Source organism: Carcharhinus amblyrhynchos, chromosome 4 (genome assembly GCF_965287045.1).
Source record: "Carcharhinus amblyrhynchos chromosome 4, sCarAmb.v2.hapA, whole genome shotgun sequence".
Lineage (NCBI taxonomy): Eukaryota > Metazoa > Chordata > Chondrichthyes > Carcharhiniformes > Carcharhinidae > Carcharhinus > Carcharhinus amblyrhynchos.
The window spans coordinates 27,720,363-27,744,611 of NC_137327.1; the positions used below are offsets into that span (position 1 = coordinate 27,720,363).

The following is a 24,249-nucleotide window of genomic DNA, read 5'->3' on the forward strand; positions in this document are numbered from 1 at the left end:
CAGGTGCTGCGGTACGGTCCAACTACTGGGAGCGTTCCGCGGCAGTGTGGCCAGACCCATCCTCTGCAAAACTTGAGACAGGTAGAACCTCAAAAAGTAGTGGCACTTGCTGTTAGTGTACTGAGGATCTACACACAGCTTGATGCAGCCTTACACAAAGGTAGCCATCAGGATGAGGGCGGCGTTGGGAACGTTTTTCCCTCTGTTCTCTGGAGATTTGTGAACCGCCTCCGTCCGGACACAATCCATTTTTGATCTCCAGTTAAACTTGAAGATGGCCTGTGTCACTGCTGCAGCGCAGGATTTGGGGATAGGCTACACCTGTGCCACATATAACACGGACAGCACCTTGCATCGGATCACCAGGTTTTTTCCTGTGATGGAGAGGGAGCGTTGCTCCCACAAGCTCAGTTTCTGCCTGGCTTTCGCGATGCACTCGTCCCAGTTTTTGGCGCATGCCCCTGCCGCTCCAAACCATATCCCCAGCACCTTCAGGTAGTCTGCCCTGACGCTGAAGGGGACAAAGGATTTGTCAGCCCAGTTCCCAAAGAACATGGCCTCGCTCTTGCCCTGGTTGACTTTGGCTCCCGAGGCCAGCTCGAACTGCTCGCAGACCTGGAGGAGCCCGAGCAGAAGACAGCCACATCATCTATGTACAGGGAGGCTTTGACCTGCATGCCTCCGCTGCCTGGGATTGTCACCCCTTTGATGCCTGGGTTGCTTCTGAGGGCCTCGGCAAAGGGTTCAATGCAACACACAAAAAGGACGGAAGAGAGAGGGCAGCCCTGTCTGACTCCAGACCTGATTTGAAAACTCTGATCCCCACCCACTGACTGAACATTACTGATGTCTGTGTAGAGCAGTAGGATCCAATTGCGGATTCCCTCCCCAAAGCCCATTTTCGAGAGTACATCCATATCCATTGAACCCTTTGCTATTGGCACTAATCTGATCCAAATCAGTTGTCCAGCCAACTGCTCCCCAAGGAGTCCTTGCTGTGACAACATTCACTTTTACATGCATGTTGTAGCCTGGAGCTGTGGATTTGATGGTAGAGGCTCCATTTTCTTTTCATCACATTGCTGACTAGAAATCTCTCCTGCTCTTACTGCCTATCATTGGCGTATAAAGTGTATCACTCTTGTAAAGCAGGAAAGATATCAAATAATTTGTATACAGCAAGAAGCCATATAGTGCAATGAAATAAATAATCTGTTTTAAGTGTTGGTCGAGGGATAAATGTTGGCCAACACCACCAGATTTAATCCCCTGCATGGGATAGTTTATATTCACCTGACAGCATGAATGTCTCATCCAAAGAATGGCACCTTTAACCAGTACAGCACTCCTTCGGGATTGACAGCTCAGGTTATTTGTTCAGATCTCTGGAAATATGGCTTAAACCAATGAGCCAAACGCGCCATGCGAAGTAAGCAGTTGGCATGTAGCTAAGCATAAACTAGATCGGCCAAATGACCCGTTTCTGTGCTGTAACGTCCTAAGATTCTTCAAGTGCCGCGGTTCTAACGGGAGGAAAAAACTACAAAATGGCACACTACACTTTCCTTGTTGAGTACTGCCAGAATCAACAACCCATTTCCTGCAGCAGGATCCAGCAACAAGGGATATTACACAACAAACCGCGAGCATGCTGTGGACTTTCTTCCAAGTCAAAGGAAATTTTTGTTGGTAGAAAGTGCTAGGAAGTTGTTATGGCGCTGCTGACGATTTTTTGTTTAACAAATACTGCTGCTAATTCTGAGTACCAATGATATTTACAAATGAATGGTCACAGAACCGAAAGATTAACTGTATTTCTCGCCAAAGTTGCTTGCTGAGATTTTTTTCCCCTAGCATTTATTAGTATGACAAAACCATCCAAAAATGTATTTGCTGAATTATTTTCCCTCCGTCCTTGCAAATGACACTGGAATCAGATTTGGAAAGCAGGCGGTTTAAATGTATTGCATCCACCAGCACAAGGTTACACACCTCATGCCATCGCGTAAAACCGGTTAAAAATTTAGTTCACCTACGAACTCTGGTTCACATTGCTTTCCGTGAGTTATTTTTAAAAATCATATTTCACACGCTGATGAGAGGCTCAGCCTATTCGACATTCTTGAAATGAGTTATCCACTATTTGTACCGCATTACGTAACACCCGGCGCGAAGCCTCTGTAAACCGAGCCCCGCAAACTTCAGCAACTTTGGGCCTGGCCAAGGTGATCTCAGGAGGCCGGGGGGGTTGTTTGTGCAAGGCCAATACTGACAGCGGCATTCAGCAATGGAGCGACCGGATTGTGGAGATATCCCAATGGAAAAGGCAGAAGGCGGGACCTGGTGCCGTCGCGTTGGTCAGAAGGGGGGGGAAAAAGCGCAGCCTTTCGGAGGAATTGAAAGCGAGAGTCAAAAGAAAATGAGAGATTTCGTGCCTTTTTGAATTAAGAGTTTGAAAGACGGGACCAGAATGATGTGCTTTCCGACAACGCTCGGGTTTTCTTTTGTTTTTGAGAGAAGGCCGCGTCACAGCCCCGATGATTGACAGTCCCGCCGTCCAAACGGCGCTCAGCTTTGGCGGGAGGGGCGGGCAGCAACGCGTCCTGGTTGCGCGAGGCCGCGAGTTTGAAGTAAACGGCCGGCCGGCTGAGGAGGGGGTGGGCAGTGCGCCTGCGCGCGCGATGCTGGCGGCGCCCGAGCTGCCGGTGCACGCGCGCGCGGCGCAGCAGCCAGTCAGCCAGCAAGCAAGCAACCCGCGTGCGCGAGGGTCCGGCGCGTTAACAGCCAGTGCGCGCGCGGCCACCGCGGAGTCAAACACAAGAGACAACAAATCGCTGTCAGAAACGGTGCGCGTCACACTCGAGGCCGCCAGCGATTCATTTAGAAGTGAACAGACCCGGGAGAGAAGGAAGGAAAAGGAAAAAGGAAGAGGGGAAAAGGGCAAAAAAAAGCGCGATGGACTGAAAAGGGGGAGAAAAAAGAAGCCGACAGCGTTCCTGCACGGCGCTAAGCTAGACGTTAAAACAGCTGTTTGTCTCCAACCACCCCGCCCCCAACCGAGGGAAAAGTACATTTTTTTCCCCACTCTCTCTCTTTCCCCTTCAGCAAAAATCAAAATGGAAATTCTCCGTTAACAAGCGGGAGAACACGCCTAAGAAGCCACAATGCGGTGAAGCTGAAAGTTGTGCTGGTATTTTCGATCTGGTAATTATTGGTGAGGAGTGGGGGGGGGGGAGTTGTCGACCAGCCCCGGCTGGGAGTGTGTGGGTGAGGATGATGCAAAAGCAGCTGCAGAGGGATGAGGTTTACCGTTGGTTCGGTGAGTTGAATTCCTCTCAGAGAGTGGATTTCATCTGCGGGCTTCTCGACCTCTGTATCCCCCTGGAGCTGCGCTTCTTGGGCTCCTGCCTGGAGGACTTGGCCAAGAAAGACTATCATTCTCTCAGGGACTCGGAGATCAAAGCGAACAACGTGGCTGACCTGGCCAGTTTAACGAACATGACGGACGAAGTGGTCCGCAGCAAACTCATCGTCTCCTTGGCCTTGCTGTGTTCCGACAACAGGGAGGCGTCCGGGGTCCTGTACCGCACCCTTACCCACATCGATTCCATCATCAACAACTATGGCCTTCAGCTTCACGACAGGACTGGCGACGAATTCCTGCTCTTGTTCACCATGGCTTCCAACCACCCTTCCTTTACATTTCACCAGAAACAGGTTCTGAGGCAGGAGCTGCTGGAAATACAGAGGATTATCGATAGTACTTCCAACACAAGCACGGTCCCCGTCGCGACCACAACATCAGTTACGACTGCGACCAACTGGGATAGTAGCTCGGTTGCATGCAAGGTGGGATAAATATGCATATGTAGAGAGACAATGTAATCTCGCTGGTAGGTGATAGGACTCCATTTCTTAGAAAACCGAAAAGTTCAACTGCACTATCAATATCCGTGAGCCTTAACGACTGGCGATCGATCCATAATTAATTTCGTCATTGAGTACCCAAATAGATTGCTTTTCAATTACTTACATGGTGACGATAGGTCTATTTCTGATTCTGATTTTCATTCATCTTTTTCCCTTCGGGGACAACAAAGTAGATTTGTGTATAAAGATTGGATATTTGGAAAATTGGAAACGAGATTGTCCCTTTCCTGAGAATGTAGTTTGCAAGTTCTTTTATCCCATTAAAATTACTGCAATTATTATGTTTATATTATTTAAGATATAAACTTTTTAAACTTCTGTCATTCATACACCTTTCAAAATTTCACATTCACCACCTCTGGATTTTCCCCAAGATTTATCATGGTCTTTTTATATTTTATATCTACATTCTACTTGGTGACTTCGTTAAAGGCATAACTTGAACAACAACTTGAATTTCCATAATTCCTTTAACAAAATGCCCCTAGGTTCTTCACAGGTTTGTTCTTAAAGGTTTGTCCTTTAACAAAATGCCCCTAGGTTCTTCACAGGAGCATTATCAAACAAAATTTGACACTGAACATGTAGGTGGATGTTAGTGCAGATGATTTAAAGCTTGGTCAAAGAGAGAGATTTTAAGGAGAAATGAGATGGAGAATTTATAGAAGGGAATGCCAAAGCTTAGGGCCATGCCAGTTGAAGATCAATGGTGGAATAATTAAAATCAGTGATGCTTATGAGATCACTAGTAGAGGAACATAAATATTTCTGAGGGTTGTGCAGCTTGTGAAGATTGCAAAGATAGGGAGAGGTGTGACCGTGGAAGTGAAGATGAAAAGTTTGCATTCAAAGCTTTTCTTCACTGGATGTAATTCGGGTGAATTGTATATGAAAAGAAAGTAAAACTTACAATTATATAACGTCTTTAATGACCATTGGCTGGAAAGCACTTTGGAACATCGAATGAAGTACTTTTGAAGTGTTACTGTTGTAATCATGGAATCAGGGAAAATTAGTTCATCATGTCTGTGCTGGTAAACAGCGCTACCCAAACTAATCTCACTTTGCACCAAGTCTGTAGCCCTGCAGGTAGTGGCTCTTCAAGTAGACATCCAAATATTTTAAATGTAATGATACTTTCTGCTTCGACCAGCCTGAGTGTTCCTGGTTTCTACTACCCTCTGAGTGAAAAAAATGTTTCCTGATATCCCAGCCAGTCTTCCTTGTAATTATTTTAAATTTGTACTCCTTGGTTTTCGACTCTTCTGCTATGGTAGCTGGATTGTTCTGATTTATGTACCTCATATCATAATTTTATACACCTCAATTAAATCACCCCCCCCCCCCCCACCAACCCCACCATTCCACAGATCCTTTCACATGTCTCCACCATTCTATTTCCAATTGGACACCCCCACTGGGACAATTACCTGCCCTTGAACTTTTCACTGAGAATTGTCAACAGGACATTGGCTGTCGTAATTTTTCTGCTCCCCTCACCTATTCTAACCTCTCTCCTTCCAGACGTTCTGTTCTTTGCTCCCTCCGGTGCAACCCAACTTTGTCATCAAACCTGTTGACAAAGGGGGCATTCATTGTCATCTAGAATACTGACCTCTATCTTGTAGAGGCTCAGCGCCAATTCCGGCTCAAAAAGGACTGTCCTGGTAGTCCCATTGTGTCAGGCTGCTCCTACCCCGCCAAACGTATTTCCTCTTATCTTGACTCCATCCTCAGTCCTCTGGTCCATTCCCTCCCCACCTACGTTCAGGATTCCTTTGATGCACTGCATCATGTTGACAGCTTCCAGTTCACAGGCCCTAACCACCCCCTATTAACCATGGATGTGCAATCTCTCCTTCCCACACCAAGATGGCCTGAGAGCTCTTTGCTTCTTTCTTGAAAAGAAGTCTGAAAAATTCCCACATACCATCACTCTCCTCCACCTGGCTGAACTTGCTCTCTCACAACTTCTCCTTTTAACTCATCCCACTTTCTCCAAATCAAAGGAGTAGCAATGGATAGCCACATGGGTCCTAGCTACGCTTGTCTTTTTATGGGCTATGTGGAACATTCCTTGTTCTAGGCCCACCCAGGTCCCCTCCCTCAACTCCTTTACTGGTACATCAATGACTATTTTGGTGCTGCTTCATGCTGTTGTCCGGACAGAAAAATTCATCAACCTCGCTTCCAGTTTCCACCCCTCCATCACCTTCACCTGGTCCATCTCAGCCACTTCCCTTCCTTGACCTTTCTGTCTCCATTTTCGGCGATAGGCTTTCTACCAATATCCATTACAAGACCCACTGACTCCCACAGCTATCTGAGCTACAGCTGTTTGCTCCCTACATCCTGTAAGGACTCCATGCCTTTCTCTCAGCTCCTTTGCCTTCATTGCATTTGTTCCAATGATACCACCTTCCAAAGTGGTGCTTCTAATTGTGCTCCTTCTTCCTCAACTGTGGATTCCATCTTACAGTTGTTGACAGGGCCCTCAACAGTATATAGTCCATCTCCCGTGCCACGACCATCCCTCCCTCCCAAAACAAGGATAGAGTTCCCCTTTTCTCACATTTCACCCCACCAGCCTCCACATGCAAAACATAATCCTCCACCATTTTTGCCAACTCCAACATCACTCTTCGGTGATGCCACGACCAAATACATCTTCCCTTCACTACCTCTTGTCAGCATTCCGCAGAAAGCGTTCCCTCCAGATAACCTAGTCCATCCACCACTTTACCCAACACCTCTCCTGTCACCCATGGCACCTTCCCATGCAATTGCAAAAGGTGTAACACCGGCCCCATTAGCTCTTCTGTGCTTACCATCCAAGGTCCAAAATACTCATTCCAGGTTAAGCAGCATTTCACTTGCACCTCTTTCAATTTGATCTATTGTATTCTCTGCTCCCAATGTGGTCTCCTCGATATTGGGGAGACCAAGCGCAGTCTGGGTGATTCCTTTGCTGAGCACCTTTGGTCTGTGTGCAATCAGGATCCTGACTTCCCATTGCTTACCATTTTAACACACGATCCTGCCCCCGTGCCCACATGTCTGTCCTTGGCCTGCTACATTGTTTCAGTGAAGCTCAATGCAAACTTCTGGCCAGGCATATTATGGCTTTCTGGTCTCAACATCAAATTCAACGACTTCAGGTGATTAGCTCTATCCCACCTCGACGGCTTTGTTTTCACTTTATTTAACTTTAATCTGTTCTCTACCTTTTTATTTCTTTATTTCTTCTCCCCTCTTTCCCCCTATTTTATTCCCTTTCCTCACCTTTTCTTCCCTTTCCCCCCCCTTTTCTCAATTTTTTACCCGCCCCCCCCCCAACACACACATACATACACATTTTCATCTGTCACAGCTTTTGAATTCAGCTTCTCTGCTGTTTGGCCGTAATACCTTCTATTTTCTTTATGGACTGCCATTAGCAGCCTTTTCCCTTGTTTTTGTGACTATGGCTCATCTTTTATTCTCTCACCCTATAGTATAAATATCTCCCACTTCTATGCCTTTTAGCTTGACAAAGGGTCAAATGGACTTGAAACATCAGCTCCCTTACAGATGCTGCCAGACCTGCTGAAATTTTCCAGCATTTTCCCTTTTGGTTTCAGATTCCAGCATCCGTAGTAATTTGCTTTTACTTCTCAATCTCCTCTGTTCCACAGCAAATCTAATCTTTCCTCATAGCTAAACTTTACAAATCCTGGCAACATCCTCATAAATTTCCTCTGCACCTTCTTCGGTGCTTTCACATCTCTCCTGTAATGTGGCGGTGATCTGGACTATAAATGGTATTCAAGCTGTGGTCTACATAATGTTCGATACAGTTCCTACCATAACCTTCCTGCTCTTGTATTTTTATTTCTATTTTATGCCTGGGCTAATATAGGAAAGCAAACCATTTGACGTCTCAACCACCAGTTCAATCTGTCCTGCTACTTTTAAGGATCTGTGGACATCGAATGTTAAGGTCCCTTTGTTCCTCCACACTACTCAGTATCTTCTCATCTATTCTGTATCCCTTGCTAGTTTCCTCCCCATGCCCTGATTTCCCCCCACCTTGCAAAGATGTGCAAGTTAGGTGGATTGGCCATGCTAAATTGCTCTTTAGTGTCCCAAAATGTGTAGGTTAGAAGGATTAACCACAGGAAATTTGTGGGATTACGGGGATAGGGAGGATTGAGAGTCTGAGTAAGTTACTCTGTCAGAGAATAGGTGCAGACTTGATCGGCTGAATGGCCTCTTTTGCACTGTAGGGATCCTATGATCTATATCTCCTTGCAGTCTGAACCTTTCCTCCTTGCTGTCAACTACATGTCCAATTTTCTATCACCTGTAAGCTTCTTTATCCTTCCCCTTAAATTTGAATCTAAATCATTTACATTTATGATATGTAGGAAACGTGGCAGTTAATTTGCTTTTAGCAGCTTTCCACAAAACAGTGATGTGTAATGATCAGATCTGTTTTTGTGATGTTGATTTGAGGGATAAATATTGGCGAGGACACTGGGGATAGATAATGTCAGTGCTCTTGGTGTGAGTTAGGACATAGTAGCAGAGATTTGGATGACCTTAAGTTTGCAGGGGGTAGAATATGGGGGGCTGGCTTTGAATGCTTTTAGAACAGTTAAGTCTAGAACCAACTAACACGTGGATGACAGCTCCAGCAGCAAATGAGCTGAGGCACAGAGATTCAGGTACTGTCACGGAGATGGAAATAGGCAGCCTTGGTGTCAGTGCAGATAGATATATAGTTGGGCATCAAAGTTGCAAACAGGTTCAGCCTCAGACAGTTATCTGGAAGGGGGTGAGGGTGGGGTGTGGTCAATGGCTAGCAACAAGAGTTTGTGGCGGGAACTGAAGACTATGACTTTGGCCAACTCTTTACTAAGTTGGAGGAATTATCTGCTTATCCTCAAATACTGGATATCAGACAAGCAGTCTGACAACTTGGAGAAAATGAAGGGTCAGGAACAGTGGTTGTGAGATCTTGAGTGATGGATCTTGTCAGCAGACAGGTGGTAATTGATGCTGTGTTTTTGGATGATATTGAGGAGTAGCATATTGATATGAAATAGGAGGATGAAAGATTTGGGGAACACCGGATATAATGCTGCTGGAGTAGGAAACCATACCAAGTGATTATCTGGCCACAACTGAATTGTTAAAAATGGAACCAAGCAGTTGTTATCCTACCCAATTGGATGACAGTGGAGAGACTTTAGAGGAACTTGTCAGCTGAGTTAAAAAAGCTGCAAGCAGGTCAAGAAGGATGAGGAGAGTTGATTTACGTTTTTCATAGTCACATATGATTCAAATCCAAGTGACATCCTTTTGGTACCATGTCGAGGTGCAAACCTGATTGAAGGATTCAAAAATAGAGTTTTGGGAAAGGTGGAATTGTTTTTGAGGACAGACAGCATATTTTTAAGAACTTTGGGGAAAGAGATTAGAGATGGGGCAATAGTTTGTAAGGACGAGGTGTCAAGGGCTATTTTTCTTTTTGGAAGAGCCAAGTTCTGATGGTAGATTTGAATGAGCAGGAAATAGCACCTGAAGAGAGAAACCATTAGCTAAAGTAGGAGCCAGGAAGGCAAGTTAAGGGGTTATCAGTTTAATGGGAATAGGATCAAAGCAGCTTCAAGTGGGTCTTGTGGACAAGCTAAATTTGGAAAGAGTAAGAAGAGAGACAAACTAGAAAAATGTAAGTTGTGGGCAAGGTCAGTGAGGGAACCTTAAAGAAAATTTGTCCCAGTGGGCTAGGGAAAAGTAGGCATGTGCTCAACAGTCTCAATCTTGGTGAAAAAGAAATCCACAAAGCCCTTGGGCTTGTTGTTCAGGTTCCACGTGTAATATCTACCTCTCTCAACCCCTCTACTGCTTCTTGTTTAATTACTTACCTGAAATTCGGTCCTGGATGAATTGAAATTTCATCTAATTAAATATTGAAAAGGCAAAGCCACTCTCTTTGGCTTCACAGCCATAAACTTTATTCCTTAGTGACCAAATCAATTCCACACCATGGTCATCACCTCGGATTGTTCACAATTCTATTTGACCATGAACTGTGCTTCTGACTCCATATTCAAAATATCACAAAGATCACATTCTATCACTTCCCTAATATATAATTCATGTCCACTTTTACTTCAAGCTATTTGCTGCTGAAATGTTCATTTATATCTTTGTTACCTCTGGGCTCAATTATATCATTACTTTCCAGCTGATCTTCTATCTTCCACCTTCCATAAATTTGAACTGACCGAAAATGCTGCAGCTTGCAATCTTATGCAAACCAAGTCCTGTTCATCCATTATCCCTGTGCTTTCATATTTAAATTGGTTTTTAATCCATCAACACCTAACTTTTAAAATTCTCATGCCTCCATGGCCTTGCATCTTGTCTTTTGACTCCAGCCTGTCAATCTTTGAGAACTCTACATTTCTCTGGCTCTGGTCTTTTGTCCATCCCTACTTTCTCCTTCCATGTTTGGCAGCCATGCTTTCACACATCTAAGACCAACTATCTGGTACCCTCCTCGAAACCCCTGCTTTACTGTTTTGAAGCATTCATTAAAATCTAATTCAATCTTTTGGTTTATTGTCCTATTATCTCCTTTTCTACTCAGTACAGTTTTGTATGAGTCCTTTTGAAGTGCCTTGGCCAACTTACTCAGTTAAATGCACTGTTCAAATGCAAGTTGTTATTGCCTTTCAGTACTTAAATCTTCTTGCTCTTGCTAAGAATGCCTTTTGTCATCAGGAATGTGCAATGGAATTTTGATTTTTAAGCTCTACATGGTGCAAAATAGGTGACTCTTGAATAACAACTGTTGCAAGATGTCACCTTATGACGATGCTGAAGATCAGAAACACTTTTGTATTTAAAATTAAGTTAATCTATAAATATATTTAAATCCAGAACATATTTATCTCTGGCATGTTAAAATAAATGCTTTAAGTAGTATAGTCAGTCTTCTATTGTAATTTTTAAAAAAAATATTTTCTTAAGGGCATTCCAGGAAAAGTTGATGATTTCAAGTGGTCAGCACTACATGAGACAAAATTGTGAAATTCCGAGTTTCTGTAGTTCATGGTTTTTAATTTAAATTGACTAAGTAGTTAAATAATTTGAGTTTAAATAATAAATGTCATTTGATTGGCTTTAGAGAATCTGTCTGAATTGGATATTTTTGTAAATGGATGAATCCAAATCTATTTTCTGTTTGTTTTAACTTAACTTTGATTTGGAGTGCTGGAGCTGGGGTGGTAGGGGGCAATGATGTGGAGTGGGGGTGGTTGTGGTGAAATTATTACCTTAATCTATTTGATATGAAAATAGTTCTTTGTGAAATTATCACCCACTAGACAAAGTCAGTTAAAATTAAACTTTAGTTATGTGCTAATACATTTTGGAGAGCGAGGAAGAAGTGAAGATTCTGTACACTTGAGCTGAATGAACTGTTATACCTTCAGCTTACTCTTGTATATACACATAATACACTTAAAAATCCCTAACCAGGATTTGGTCTGGTGTTTCCACTAGCTTGCCTTTTTTTAGCACAATGTGTCCAAAATTGGCTAAACAGTGGAAAAGATCCAAACGCAAATTACATCCAATGCTCAGAATTTCTGTGATCTTTTGCCCACAAAACTGGTTACATCCCAGATCAAATTAATCACCATGGCAAGTTTCCGCTATTCGTATCCATTCCATGCAGGCCTGCAAGAGGGTCTTAAAATTACGCTGGCTTTCTAGGCATAAGAACACTAAAAGTACGTTTTAGAACGTTTGTTTCTAATTTAATAAGAAAAATAGTGTTCTTAATTATATAAATACATTTATATAAATATAATTATATAAATCCTTAATTATATAAATACAGTTAAACCATTTTAGCCAAATTAATCAAACTGCATCAAATTAACACACATCAAGGTTTTTTAAAAATTAGGCTCTAAAATGCGACCCAGATGTGCTGGTTCATCATCAGTTTTACATTCATTGATATACAAATAATTTTGAGCAGAAACTTGAAAATGCTTCTTAAAAACTAGTGCACATTTGAGTGTAATTTGCAACCAGATCCACTATTTTTTCCAAAGCAGAAAGTTTACCTGAGTGTATTTAATGCCATTCAATTGGGATTTTATGAACATGCATGAGAGAGGGAGAGAAGTTTTGTCTTAAAGCAATTAATGCTGTCCCAAGAGAGAAATTGCTGCAGGGCAGCTGTAAGGATGCTGGGCAGACTCTGGGACTGTGATGCCATGTAAAATTCAGCCCATAATTTCTGTCCCTTAAAGCAGAGGATCCACTTTTAGTGAATTGCGAAAGTGTTTGGGGCTTTTTGAAATAAATCTAGCAGGCTTTGCAATTTATAAATGTAGGGTTGTTAAATTTGTCTGCTGCTAATTTTCAACTAAAATCTGCAATCAGGATCTCTTTAATAATACCATTAAGGAAGTATTCACACTACAATTTTACCATCTCTGGAAGTAAGTTTCTACTTTGCAATGATTGTAATTTGCATTGTAGATCTGCAGTTGAAGTCCAGTTTTCTCTGGAGTGAAGGGGTGTGAAACTCCCTTGAGGTGATAGTTTGCCGTTGCCTGGAATGTAACACACGTGTAGTGTAAAAGTTTTTGACAATTGCCCAAGACCTCCTGGCTACTTATTATCTGTCTGTAGTTCATTTAAATATTCTGGAAGATGCATTGAAACATTGAATCCTTTATTACTGAAAAGAAGCTCTGTTCACGTGTGTAACCAAAACTCTCCCCTGGCAGAAGAAAGGATTTCGGTGAGGTATTGTAAATTGGATATTGCCTGGCTGGAACCTGTACTGCAGCTTCTGATCTCGTCACCTCAGGAATTGATTTCTTTAACATCCTTGATCCCCTGGAACTTAATTATTCCAAAGAAGATTCTTTGGACTTGTTGATTCTTGGTTGAAGGTGATTGATTATTTTGAACCCAGTAGTTCAGTCCCCTGATACCCTCACTTCCCACAGCAAATATTAAGAGCTCATGGACTTATTTGTCTTCAATATTAAAATAATTTGTGCAGTTGTTTATATCACACACAACCTGTTGTCCAGACTCACTCTTCCACTTCTTTTCTACCCTTCTCATGGATGCTGCAATTCTTAATTATCATTTCTTGTCAAACTTCATCTCTTCCTTGAATTCAGTCTTCCCTTAATTTCCATCTCCAGCCAAAACTTAACCATGAATTAACTTTTTTGACTGCATGCTCAGTGACATTGCTGTTGGCTCCATTTTCTCAGGCTATCATACTTTTAAATTCCTATCCGTGACGTCCCCTGGGATTCATCAGTTCTCCATTTGCCAGATCGTCAACAACCTGTCCTGGTCCCCCTATGCTGACACCATAGAATCATTAAGAATCATAGGCCATGTCTGCTACAACTCTCATCAACCTTTACAGATGCACCATAGAAAGCTTTCTTTCTGGTTGTATCACAGCTTAGTATGGCTCCTGCTCTGCCTATGACTGCTAGAAACTACAATGATGCCCAGTCCATCACACAAACCAGCCTCGTGTCCATTGACTCTGTCTACACTTCCCACTTCCTTAGAAAAGCAGCCAGCATAATTAAGGACCCCGTGCATCCCAGACACACTGTCTTCTGCTTGCTTCCATCAAAAAAAATACAATAGTCTGAGGTTGCGTACCAATCGACTCAAGAACAGCTTCTTCCCTGCTGCCAGCAGACTTTTAAATGGATCTACTTTGCACTAGGTTGATCTTTCTCTACACCCTAACTATGACTGTAACACTACATTCTGTACTCTCTCCTTCGCTAAGAATGGTATGCTTTGTCTGTTAGCAGGAAACAATACTTTTCACTGTATGCTAATACATGTGACAATAATAAATCAAATCAAAATCTAATTTTACTTTTCATCTAGGATCCTTGAATATCTTGTCAACGTTTATCATTTAATAATTCTCTGAATTCGTTAGCCTTTGAAGCACCAATCCCACCCTGAGTAATGTCACAAATGAAATCCTCTGTGGCTGTGACCATGGTTCATCATCCCTCTTTATCCTTGGTGTTTCAAACTGTCGACCGTATTGTTCTTGTTCTTTGCCTCTCTGTTGCATGGTTCCAATAGATTGCTCATGATTTTTAACTTTCCAAGGTAAAAAATTACATAATGAGAAGTCCCCTTTGGACTTTCACAATGATCTGTTGTTGGTTCCTTCCTCTTCTTTGGTTACGTGGTGAAGCTCAGTGACATAATTCACAGAGACATGAATAAGTTTCCATACATATCACAATGATATTCAGTTCTAATTATCCATACTTGCTTGGATCCCACAAAATGCTTGTCTGACATTAAGATGTGAATAAACCAAGATACTGTATATCAGAAAAACTCTTAATGACTCCATCTCTCTTGTTAACCATCTGCTTAGGCTGAATCATTTAGATGATGTGCTCGAACCCAAAGCTCCAAATCTCCTCTCTTATGCAAATGTTTCTGCCCTATCCTTCTCTCTCTCTCTCTTTCTCTCTCTCTCTCTCTTCTTCCCCCCACCCCCCCACCCTTGTCACCTCAAGATCTGCTTCCTTTATTCTTGCTAGCTTTTCATTCTCCTTAAACTCCAACTAGTCCAAACTTAGCTCTGTTCTTGGCCTGCATTATATGCTGTTTACTGACCTGTTCCCATCATGTTGAAATCCCTTTTATATTTTTCCCCTATGTGACTAATGAAAACTTTAGCCAGCCTTTGATCTTCTAAGTTTCTATATATTGCTCTTTCCTTTTTTGCCCCCTCATTTGTAGCAAAGCCTGTAGCTACTTTGGGACTATTCTGTGAAACCCCATTCTAAGCTCCTTAACCACTCCCCCACTTCTACTAATTTCTTGCCAATTTATTAAACCTTTTCTTAAAACTCATCTTTTTAGCTAAGTGTTTTTGCCATGTCTTTTCAATCGCCATACTCCTCAGCATACTTTTGTAGTTGATTGGATTGCATTTCTGTAATCTTTATTGTATTGAGGTAGTGCATTTTGGGAGGTCTAATACAGGTAGAAAATATACAGTAAATGGCAGAACTCTTAAGAGTTTTGGTAGGCAGAGGGATCTGGGTGTACAGGTACACAGGTTACTGAAAGTGGCAACGCAGGTGGAGAAGGTAGTCAAGAAGGCATACAGCATACTTGCCTTCATTGGCCAGGGCATTGAGCTTAAAAATTGGCAAGTCATGTTGCAACTTTATAGAACCTTAGTTAGGCCACACTTGGGATATAGTGTTCAATTCTGGTCGTCACACTACCAGAAAGATGTGGAGGCTTTGGAGAGGGTACAGAAAAGATTTACCAGGATGTTGCCTGGTATGGAGGGCAGTAGCTATGAGAAGAGATTGAAGAAACTTGGTTTGTTCTCACTGGAACGACGGTGGTTGAGGGGCAACCTGATAGAAGTCTACAAGATTATGGACAGAGTGGATAGTGAGAAGCTTTTTCCCAGGGTGAAAGAGTCAATTACTAGGGGGCATAAGTTTAAAGTGAGAGGGGCAAGGTTTAGAGGAGATGTATGAGGCAAGTTTTTTTTTACCCAGAGGGTGGTGGATGCCTGGAACTTGCTGCGAGGGGAGGTAGTAGAAGCAGGTAGAGTGGTGAGTTTTAAAGGGTGTCTGGACAAATACGTGAATAGGATGGGAATGCAGGGATATGGACCCCGGAAGGGTTGGGGGCTTTAGTTAAGCCGGGCAGCATGGTCGGTGCAGACTTGCAAGGCTGAAGGGCCTGTTCGTGTGCTGTAATTTTCTTTGTTATTTGTATTAAAGATTAAAGATGCTTGTTCATAATACTGTACCTATCTGTTTACTCTGTAGAATGAATTTCGTATCTATGGTCTGAACAGTAACATTTTTAAAATTACAGGACATTTTAAGTTCTGAAAAACTCTCTGAAATAGAATGCTGATGAGAATTAAGCCTCAATATGTAGAATAGGATCCCACAGAATACTTGTCTAACATTGAGTCGTGAATATTCTTCAACTGTATATCAGGAAAACTCTTACTGACTCCCTCTCTCTTTTTGACCATGTGCTTAGATTGAATCAGTATGTGCAAAGCCTAGATGATATGCTGAATTAACGCAACTGAGTAAGCTATCTTCAGGATTCTTCATTGATAACTGTTATGGACACCTTTGTAAGTTGTGGCATATTTCCCAACCCCTCAGTATGGTGTGATCCAATTTCTAATAATAACCTAACATAAACTGCAGATGGAGTAAACTGAGGTTTAGTATACTTGCATGCATTCAAATGTGAACACTTGGGAACTTGCCTGGCTTGAACTTAAATTTTCCGTAATGTTATCAGTGAAACCCATCATGGGCCTCCATGTTGGGACTTTTGCCTTCAGAGTGGGTGCTCCTTGAACTTGTTCCATGTCCCTTAGAACATGTACTCTCAAGTGGAAGTCCAACTCTAGCTACACATCTTTGTGACTTTTCGACTGGGTGTGACATCTCACTTGCTTGTAAGTTTGGGAACTCTTTGTCCCAATCTAATGTTGGAAAGAAGGTTTCTGCTAACATACCTCAGGCGAGCCTTTTACCTTCTTCTTTACGGGCTCAATAAAGTGTAAAGTTTATTTATTAGTGTCACAAGTAGGCTTACATTAACAGTACAATGAAGTTACCATGAAAATTCTGCAACTCCAGCGCCCATTTGGGTACATTGAGGAAGAATTTAGCATGCCTGTCTTTCAGACTCTGGGAAGAAACCTATACAGACGAGGAGAGAATGTGCAAACTCCACACAGACAGTGACCCAAGCTGGGAATCAAACTTGGCTCCCTGGCACTGAGGCAGCAGTGCCACCATGCTGCCCTTCCTTCAGGCTCTTTGACAATGTGGGGCATCTCCCTCATTAACTCACTCCCTGCTTTGGAACTTCTCTGGTCCCTATTTAATTCTGGGATATTCTGGGAATATTTTTTGGAATCTTGTAGTCTTTACTGAATTTATTAGCTTTACTGACCTGGCTTTGACCATAATAATTTGGGTTTAAGCAGACTTTGTCCAATGTTTACATGTGCTATTTCACCTTTTGGACCTCTCTTTTTCTGGCTAATACCTTGCTGCTGGCAAAATCATTCCTAAGGAGGAAATCAATTCCTGCTTCTGGTAGATCAGGGACAATTCCTACTGAAACAAGATCACATTCTAGGTGGATCTTATGGAGGAGTAGAAACACAGATGCTCCTCCCACTCCACTGATCAGTGCCTCAGCTTTCAGGAAGGACTTGGAGGTAGCTGGATTAGGTTTAGGTTTCCCTTTAACATTAATAATTGAATGGCCCCTGTACCCTGGAATCCTGGAGCAACACAATGGACTTGCTCTCATTTTGCACAGGTAGGGAGAAATGGTTCCTGAAAGGACAAACCTCTGAAAGATATAGGGTAAACTTACAGGGTTAAGTTATTCGCAAACACTCAAAAAAGCTATGGGGTGCGGGGGCGGAGTGACACAATAGCTCTAGGTGCATTCATACAATAAAGAAAGAAGAGGGAAAGGAAGGTTGACAAGCAAAAGACTAAAGCATTATTGTTTCTAAAGGCCAGAATTAAAATCCAGTAGTGTATTCTTTCACAGAGGTCAACTGGTTGAAGAATAATACTGGATAATTCACTTTTCCAATAGAGATGACTTCCACAATGGAATTGGCACGTAGAGATAAATTGGTCTTGTAGATGCTAGAACCAGAAGTTAGAGTAGAAACTGTATAGATCAGGAGCCAGATGTTCAAACCTGGACAGAGCCATTTTTCTGAGCTAATGCTTGTTAGATGGAATATGGCAGACTGGCACTATAGGGTAACTCGTTCTTCCAGCTAGAAATTCGTGTGACATGACTCTTACCCGTTGACTTTGGCTTTGACAAAAGATGTATACTTCTTTGTCTGGATTCTTAAAATTGTTAATGTTCAACCATCAAGAATTTGAAAGGAAAGGTGCAGGGTCCTTTGTCCTAACAGTCCAGTAGTCTTTGTTGGCCAGACCTGGCTTAGGAAATGTAGATGGCTTTGGTATAATTTCCTTTTTGAAGTTGGCTTCTACAGCTCTCAGGTTCGTTAATGTATCTTCAAAGATAATGGGGCATATGTCTTTGTTATTGTTAGATTAACTCCTGTTGTTCAGGGTTGCAGGTAGACATAGCTTCAACGTTTTTAAAGTCTTTGTCCAGTTTTTGATTTTGGGAAATAGCCATGTTGATGTACTTATTTCATAAAAATGTTAATTCTATGATAACCTAAACAATATAAGAATTTTGCATTTGTTTTTCCCTTTTCATGTTGTAAAATAATGTTCTAATTTTAATATCTGTGAATATAGTGCAGTCTTGAGGTGTGTGTATGTATATACGTATATAAATAAATATATGTAGTTAAAAAAGAGGTTTTGCAAAATGAGAGAAAAAATCATGTGACAATTACTTTTATCTTTGTTCACCTGTTTCATAATTTGCACTGTTGGCAAGGCAATAATTAATTATGAGTTTCTGCTGCCAGCAATCTGCCAAACAAATATGCATATTTCAGAACACTTCCTTCCATCAGGGGTAAGTACTAAGCTTGTATATTGGTGACCATTTTTCAGGCCGGAGTTAGACATAGCAGCATTGAAGCTTGTAGTATACTTAACAAAAGATATACTGGCTATATTGAGGATTTGTCCAAAAAAAATCATTTTTAAAGGATTCAGTCACTTAGCTCCTTGACAGTACCAAGAACTAGCCTGATTTTGATTTAGGCCAAAAAGCATGATTGTATAAATAGAACCATGGAACTTGATGTTTTAAAACACGAGTTCAGCTACAAAATATGAGACAGGCTATAATGGTAACAAACAAATGCAAGAGGAGTTTGTTTTTCCTAAATCCGTTGTTTTCCTAAATTGTAAAATTGATGAAGTGTGATGCAAAGAATGAGGGGAGAAAGAAAAGGTGATATTTAATATTGGCTTTCTTCTGCTGATTAATATATGCCATTTTTATTTCTGAATGCACTCCAAGAGCAAATCATTTTAGTTCAACATTTGCTCTGATGTCTTCTGTATGTTTAGTGGGTAAGTACTATAAGTTCACATCCTTCCAAGTATTTGAATTCTAAGCATTTGCAGGTGAAATTGATTCATAACTGAAATATTTGGAGTAGTTCTAAATACTGGAAAAGTTGTTTGCTTAAGGAGTGGTTTTTAGCTTGTTCTTGAGATATGATTGACATGGGCAAGGCTGCTTTTGTGGCCCATCCCTGGTTTCTTCGAAAAGGTGCTAATGAATATTGAACTGCTACAGTCCTTGTCAAGATGATGCTCCCATATTGGTTGATATAAGATTTTGACCTGCTACATGGAAGAAATGGTAATGGTAAGATGAGGATCTAGGTGATTTGAAAGGAATATTAGAAAGAAAACTATTCCATGACATTGTTGCTCAGGTTATTCCTGATTATAAAGTTCACAGAGCTGCAAGTTGCAACTGAAGTAAGCTTGGTAAAAATTTCCCATGACCTATTGCAGTGTTGAGGTGGTAATGGAAGATTATGGACAATTAATATATGCGGATATAACTTAGATATTTTTCACAAATGGTTGCCAATAAGTTCTATGAGAATCAAGTGGATTTGCGTCATGTTTCTCAAAGACTTGACAATTGTATGCACAGACGAATGGAAATTATGAATAACTTTAAAAGTGGGAATATTTTTGACAAAAAAGAAGAATATTCTCACCCATTTGGAAAGAAAATAAGTCCGAGATAAATAGTATGAAAAAGTCAGATTTCCACACCACTCTGAGGTCCAACCCACTCTTCCCCTCTCCTTATTCCCCACCCTTGGATATCCTTCTCCGCCACCTCACCGTCAGGTCCCCCCTCCCTGCCACCCCATCCCTCCTCACCAGCCCATTCCCCCACCCTGCAGTCTGGTCCCAACTCATGTCCTTTCTTTCTCTCTCTCCCCTCCCCATCCTCCCCACCCATGGTCTGATACCCTGTCCAACTCTTCCCTCACAACCCAAGCCCCTTCCCCCTAACATCTGTACCCAACCCCCTATATCCTATCTACTTGCCATTGATGTTTAACTTTTCCCTAGCTTGTCAGTTTCAGTGACAGTTAAACTTGCCTGGTATATGGCAGATAGTGTCTTAAAAAGATGCATGTGTCCTTCAATTTGACAGAGGTAGTCTCCAGCACTGGGCCACTGGGGTGAGCTGCCTGGATCTCACCTAAGCTGAGCTGTTGACTGCCACTCCGAAAAAGTAATGATTTTTCATCTCTCCTTGGGGATAACTTTGCTGCATAGCTTGTACCATGGCAAAGGGGTTCACCCATTGTTCTCTAATAAGATGAAAATCAGGCAGGTTCCATGACAGGCAAGTAATCTCCTCCACCAGGTGTTTGTCCAAGGACTGAAGTTGGACATTTACCTCCAATGTATTCAAAAGTCATTTTGAACTATGTGCGCAAAAGATGAAGAGTAAGGAGATTGTAGGAGCAGTCTTTTTTTTACAATGAAGAGAAAGAATACAGTTTTATGCAAGCTCAGTTATTCTAAGTTAGTACGATTAATGTTAGGAAGAGTACCATGTTAATTATTATATCAAGCAGAGACATATTTTATTGGTTTGAAGTTGGTGAATTCCGTAATAATGACTGTGTACTCACTTGCAATAAAATAAACCGGCTTAACTGTTTGCAATAAGCTCATCACGTTCGTCTTCAAGAGGTTTGAGAAATGTATATGCAGAAGACAAAAGGGCACTATTTTTACATTTTGGATCACTATTGTACAAGTAGGTTGTAGATCATAATGAACCAATCTTATTTAAAAAAGGAATCTCGGACAGCTAATGGTAGTGAATGGTCAAAAACGTTTCTATGACTGACCTGAAGTTTGAAGTTCAGTGTACTTAGAATGTATCTATCTATCCTACATATCTAATATCCAGTTGTTGGAAAATGATCCATTTTCAACATTCACTGGATACAAGAAAAATCTCAGTAAGCTATCTTTAAAGGAGTTGTATAAATGTTCATGGGATGATTTTCCCAAATAGTTAGTCTAAAATAGCTGGTATATTCATTAAAGATGAGCACTAATCATTTGCACCCTATTCTGTTTCTGATTAGCACAGCAGCTGAATTTCCTGTATGACTTTTCATGTGATTGCTTCCTTAGGGAAAATTGCCTTTCGTGGATAGGCTTGTGGCCCTGGGCAGCAGCTGGTGAGGATAGAGAAGAGCCTGAGAGAAAGGGAAAAGATCACAATGCTTGAGGGAGTGAAATTGATGATAAAAAAGGCCAGAAAGATTGGGCTGAAGTGGGGAAGATTTTAGAAGATCCGTGAAAAATATTGTAGTGGATTGAGACGGTTGTGGTTTGCAAAGCATGGAGAGCTGAACAAGGGCATGAATTTGCACTGAAGGCAATTGTGGGTGAGGGGGCAGAAGGTCTCCCAGTTCACTGGGAGATCAAGGCACCTGCACAATGGCACCACAGTCTGCAACCGGCTCCACTGGCAAGCTTAGCTCTGGTCTGCAACTCTCCTGTTTCCTTGCTCATTCAACATTAGGTGCAATCTTACAAAAGAATTCTATATCTGAATGCACGAAGCATTCGGAATAAAGTGGATGAGCTGGTGGCGCAGATCGACACAAATGGATACGATCTGGTGGCCATTACAGAGACGTGGCTGCAAGGTGACAGGGACTGGGAGATGAATGTACAGGGCTATCAAGTGTTTAGGAAGGATAGGCAGGAGGAAAGAGGGGGTGGCGTAGCTCTGCTGATTAAGGACAGCATCAAGGTGGTAGCAAGGGATGATATCGGAGCCAAAGAGCAGAAAGTGGAATCGTTGTGGGTGGAGATTAGGAACAGCAAAGGGAGGAAGACGCTGGTGGGTGTCGTCTATAGGCCCCCGAATAATGATCTGGAGGTGGGGCGGGCTGTTAACGCGCAAATAAGTGCGGCGTGCAGGAATGGGACGGCAGTAGTTATGGGGGATTTCAATCTGCATATTGATTGGTCGACCCATGTTGGACGAGGTGGGCTCGAGGAGGAGTTCTTGGAATGCTGCCGGGATAGTTTCCTGGAGCAGTGTGTGTTGGAGCCGACGAGGGAGCGAGCTATCTTGGATCTGGTGCTATGTAATGAGGCGGGTAGAATTAGGGACCTTGAGGTGAAGGATCCTCTTGGAGAGAGTGATCATTGTATGGTGGAGTTTCTGTTGCAGATGGAGGAGGAGAAAGTGGGTTCCCGGACACGTGTCCTTTGTTTGAATAGAGGGGAGTATGGTAGGATGAGAGAAGAATTGGCGAATGTGGACTGGGGGAGCGCGTTGGAAGGTAGGTCTGCTGAGGAGCAGTGGAGGATCTTTAAGGAGATCTTTCTTGGTGCTCAGCAGAAATTTATTCCGATGGTTAAAAAGGACAGTAGGAAGAGAGGTAATAAGCCGTGGATAACGAAGGAGGTGAAGGAAAGTGTTAAATTAAAAGCGGAGGAATTTAGAGTAGCTAAGAGCAGTGGGCGAGAAGAGGATTGGGAAAGGTTTAAATGTCAACAAAGATTGACAAAAAAGTTGATAAAGGAGGGTAGAAGAAGCTATGAAGCTGGGCTAGCACTTAATATAAAAAAGGATAGCAAGAGTTTTTATAAATATATAAAAAGGAAGAGGCTGGCTAGGGTGAACGTTGGTCCCTTAGCAGATGAGAAAGGGGACCTAGTGGTAGGGGATGGGGATATGGCTAAGGTCTTGAATAACTTTTTTGTTTCTGTCTTCACGGAGGAGGACGTGAATAATTTGCCGGGTGTTAGCGATGGAAAGGTGGTAGGACTGGAGGGTCTTAATGACATTACTGTTACTAGAGAGGTGGTGCGCGACAGACTGGAGGGGCTGATTGTGGACAAGTCCCCAGGACCGGATGGAATGCATCCGAGGGTTCTGAAAGAAATGGCGGAGGTGATAGTGGATGCCTTGGTGGTTATTTTCCAGACGTCGCTGGATTCCGGGGAAGTGCCGGAGGATTGGAAAACGGCTAATGTTACGCCGTTGTTTAAGAAGGGTGCCAGGCAAAAGGCAGGGAATTACAGGCCGGTTAGTTTAACGTCTGTGGTAGGTAAAATGTTAGAATCCGTCATTAAGGAGGAAATTGCGAGGCATCTTGAAGGGAATTGCTTGATAGGGCAGACGCAACACGGTTTCATTAAAGGGAAGTCGTGTCTGACAAATTTACTGGAGTTCTATGAGGATGTGTCTAGGGCGGTGGATAGAGGAGAGCCGGTGGATGTGGTCTTTCTGGATTTTCAGAAGGCGTTTGATAAGGTACCTCACAAGAGGTTACTGCAGAAGGTCAGAGGACATGGAGTTGGGGGTAGGGTGTTAGCGTGGATAGAGGATTGGTTGTCAAATAGGAGGCAGAGAGTGGGGGTCAATGGGTGCTATTCGGATTGGCGGTTGGTGACTAGTGGGGTGCCCCAGGGGTCGGTGCTGGGGCCTCAGCTATTTACCATTTATATAGATGATCTGGAGGAGGGAACCGAGTGTAGGGTGTCGAAATTTGCTGATGACACCAAGATTGGGGGAAAGGCAAATTGTGTGGAGGGTGTGGAGAGTCTGCAGAAGGATCTAGATAGGCTGGGCGAATGGGCCAGGAAATGGCAAATGGAATTTAATGTTGGCAAGTGTGAGGTGGTCCACTTTGGTAGGAAGAATGGTAGGAAGGACTATTACTTACGTGGCGAAAAACTGCAGCAGGCGACGGTGCAGAGGGACCTCGGGGTCCTTGTGCATGAGTCGCAAAAACCCAGCCTGCAGGTGCAGCAGGTGGTCAGGAAGGCGAATGGGATGCTGGCCTTCATAGCGAGGGGGATTGAATATAAAAGTAGGGAGGTCTTGCTGCAGCTGTATAGGGCATTGGTGAGGCCGCAGCTGGAGTACTGTGTGCAGTTTTGGGCGCCGCACCTGCGCAAGGATATTTTGGCCTTGGAGGGAGTGCAGAGGAGGTTTACTAGGCTGATACCGGAGTTGAGGGGGTTGAGCTATGAGGAGAGGCTGAATAAACTAGGCTTGTACTCGTTAGAGTTTAGAAGAATGAGGGGAGATCTCATTGAGACGTATAAGATGATGAATGGGATGGATAGGATAGAGGTGGAAAGACTCTTCCCGCTCAAAAAAGACAGTAGGACTAGGGGGCACAGCCTCAAGATAAAGGGGGGGCGGTTCAGAACGGAGTTGAGGAGGAACTTCTTCACTCAA

General features: G+C 42.7%; 1 protein-coding gene across 3 annotated transcripts in view; it reads left to right on the plus strand.

Moving 5' to 3' along the window:
* Nucleotides 1-2,826: 2,826 nt before the first annotated feature.
* zcchc14 (zinc finger, CCHC domain containing 14) overlaps nt 2,827-24,249 on the plus strand; it is a 108,868-nt gene continuing 87,445 nt past the window's right edge. For 2 of the 3 annotated variants that reach the window (XM_080186889.1, XM_080186890.1), the window contains exon 1: nt 2,827-3,849. In XM_080186889.1, the coding sequence (XP_080043015.1) occupies nt 3,274-3,849 (576 nt within the window). In that variant the 5' untranslated portion in view covers nt 2,827-3,273. The remainder of the gene's footprint in view (nt 3,850-24,249) is intronic. The other variant, XM_080186891.1, reaches the window with a different exon arrangement.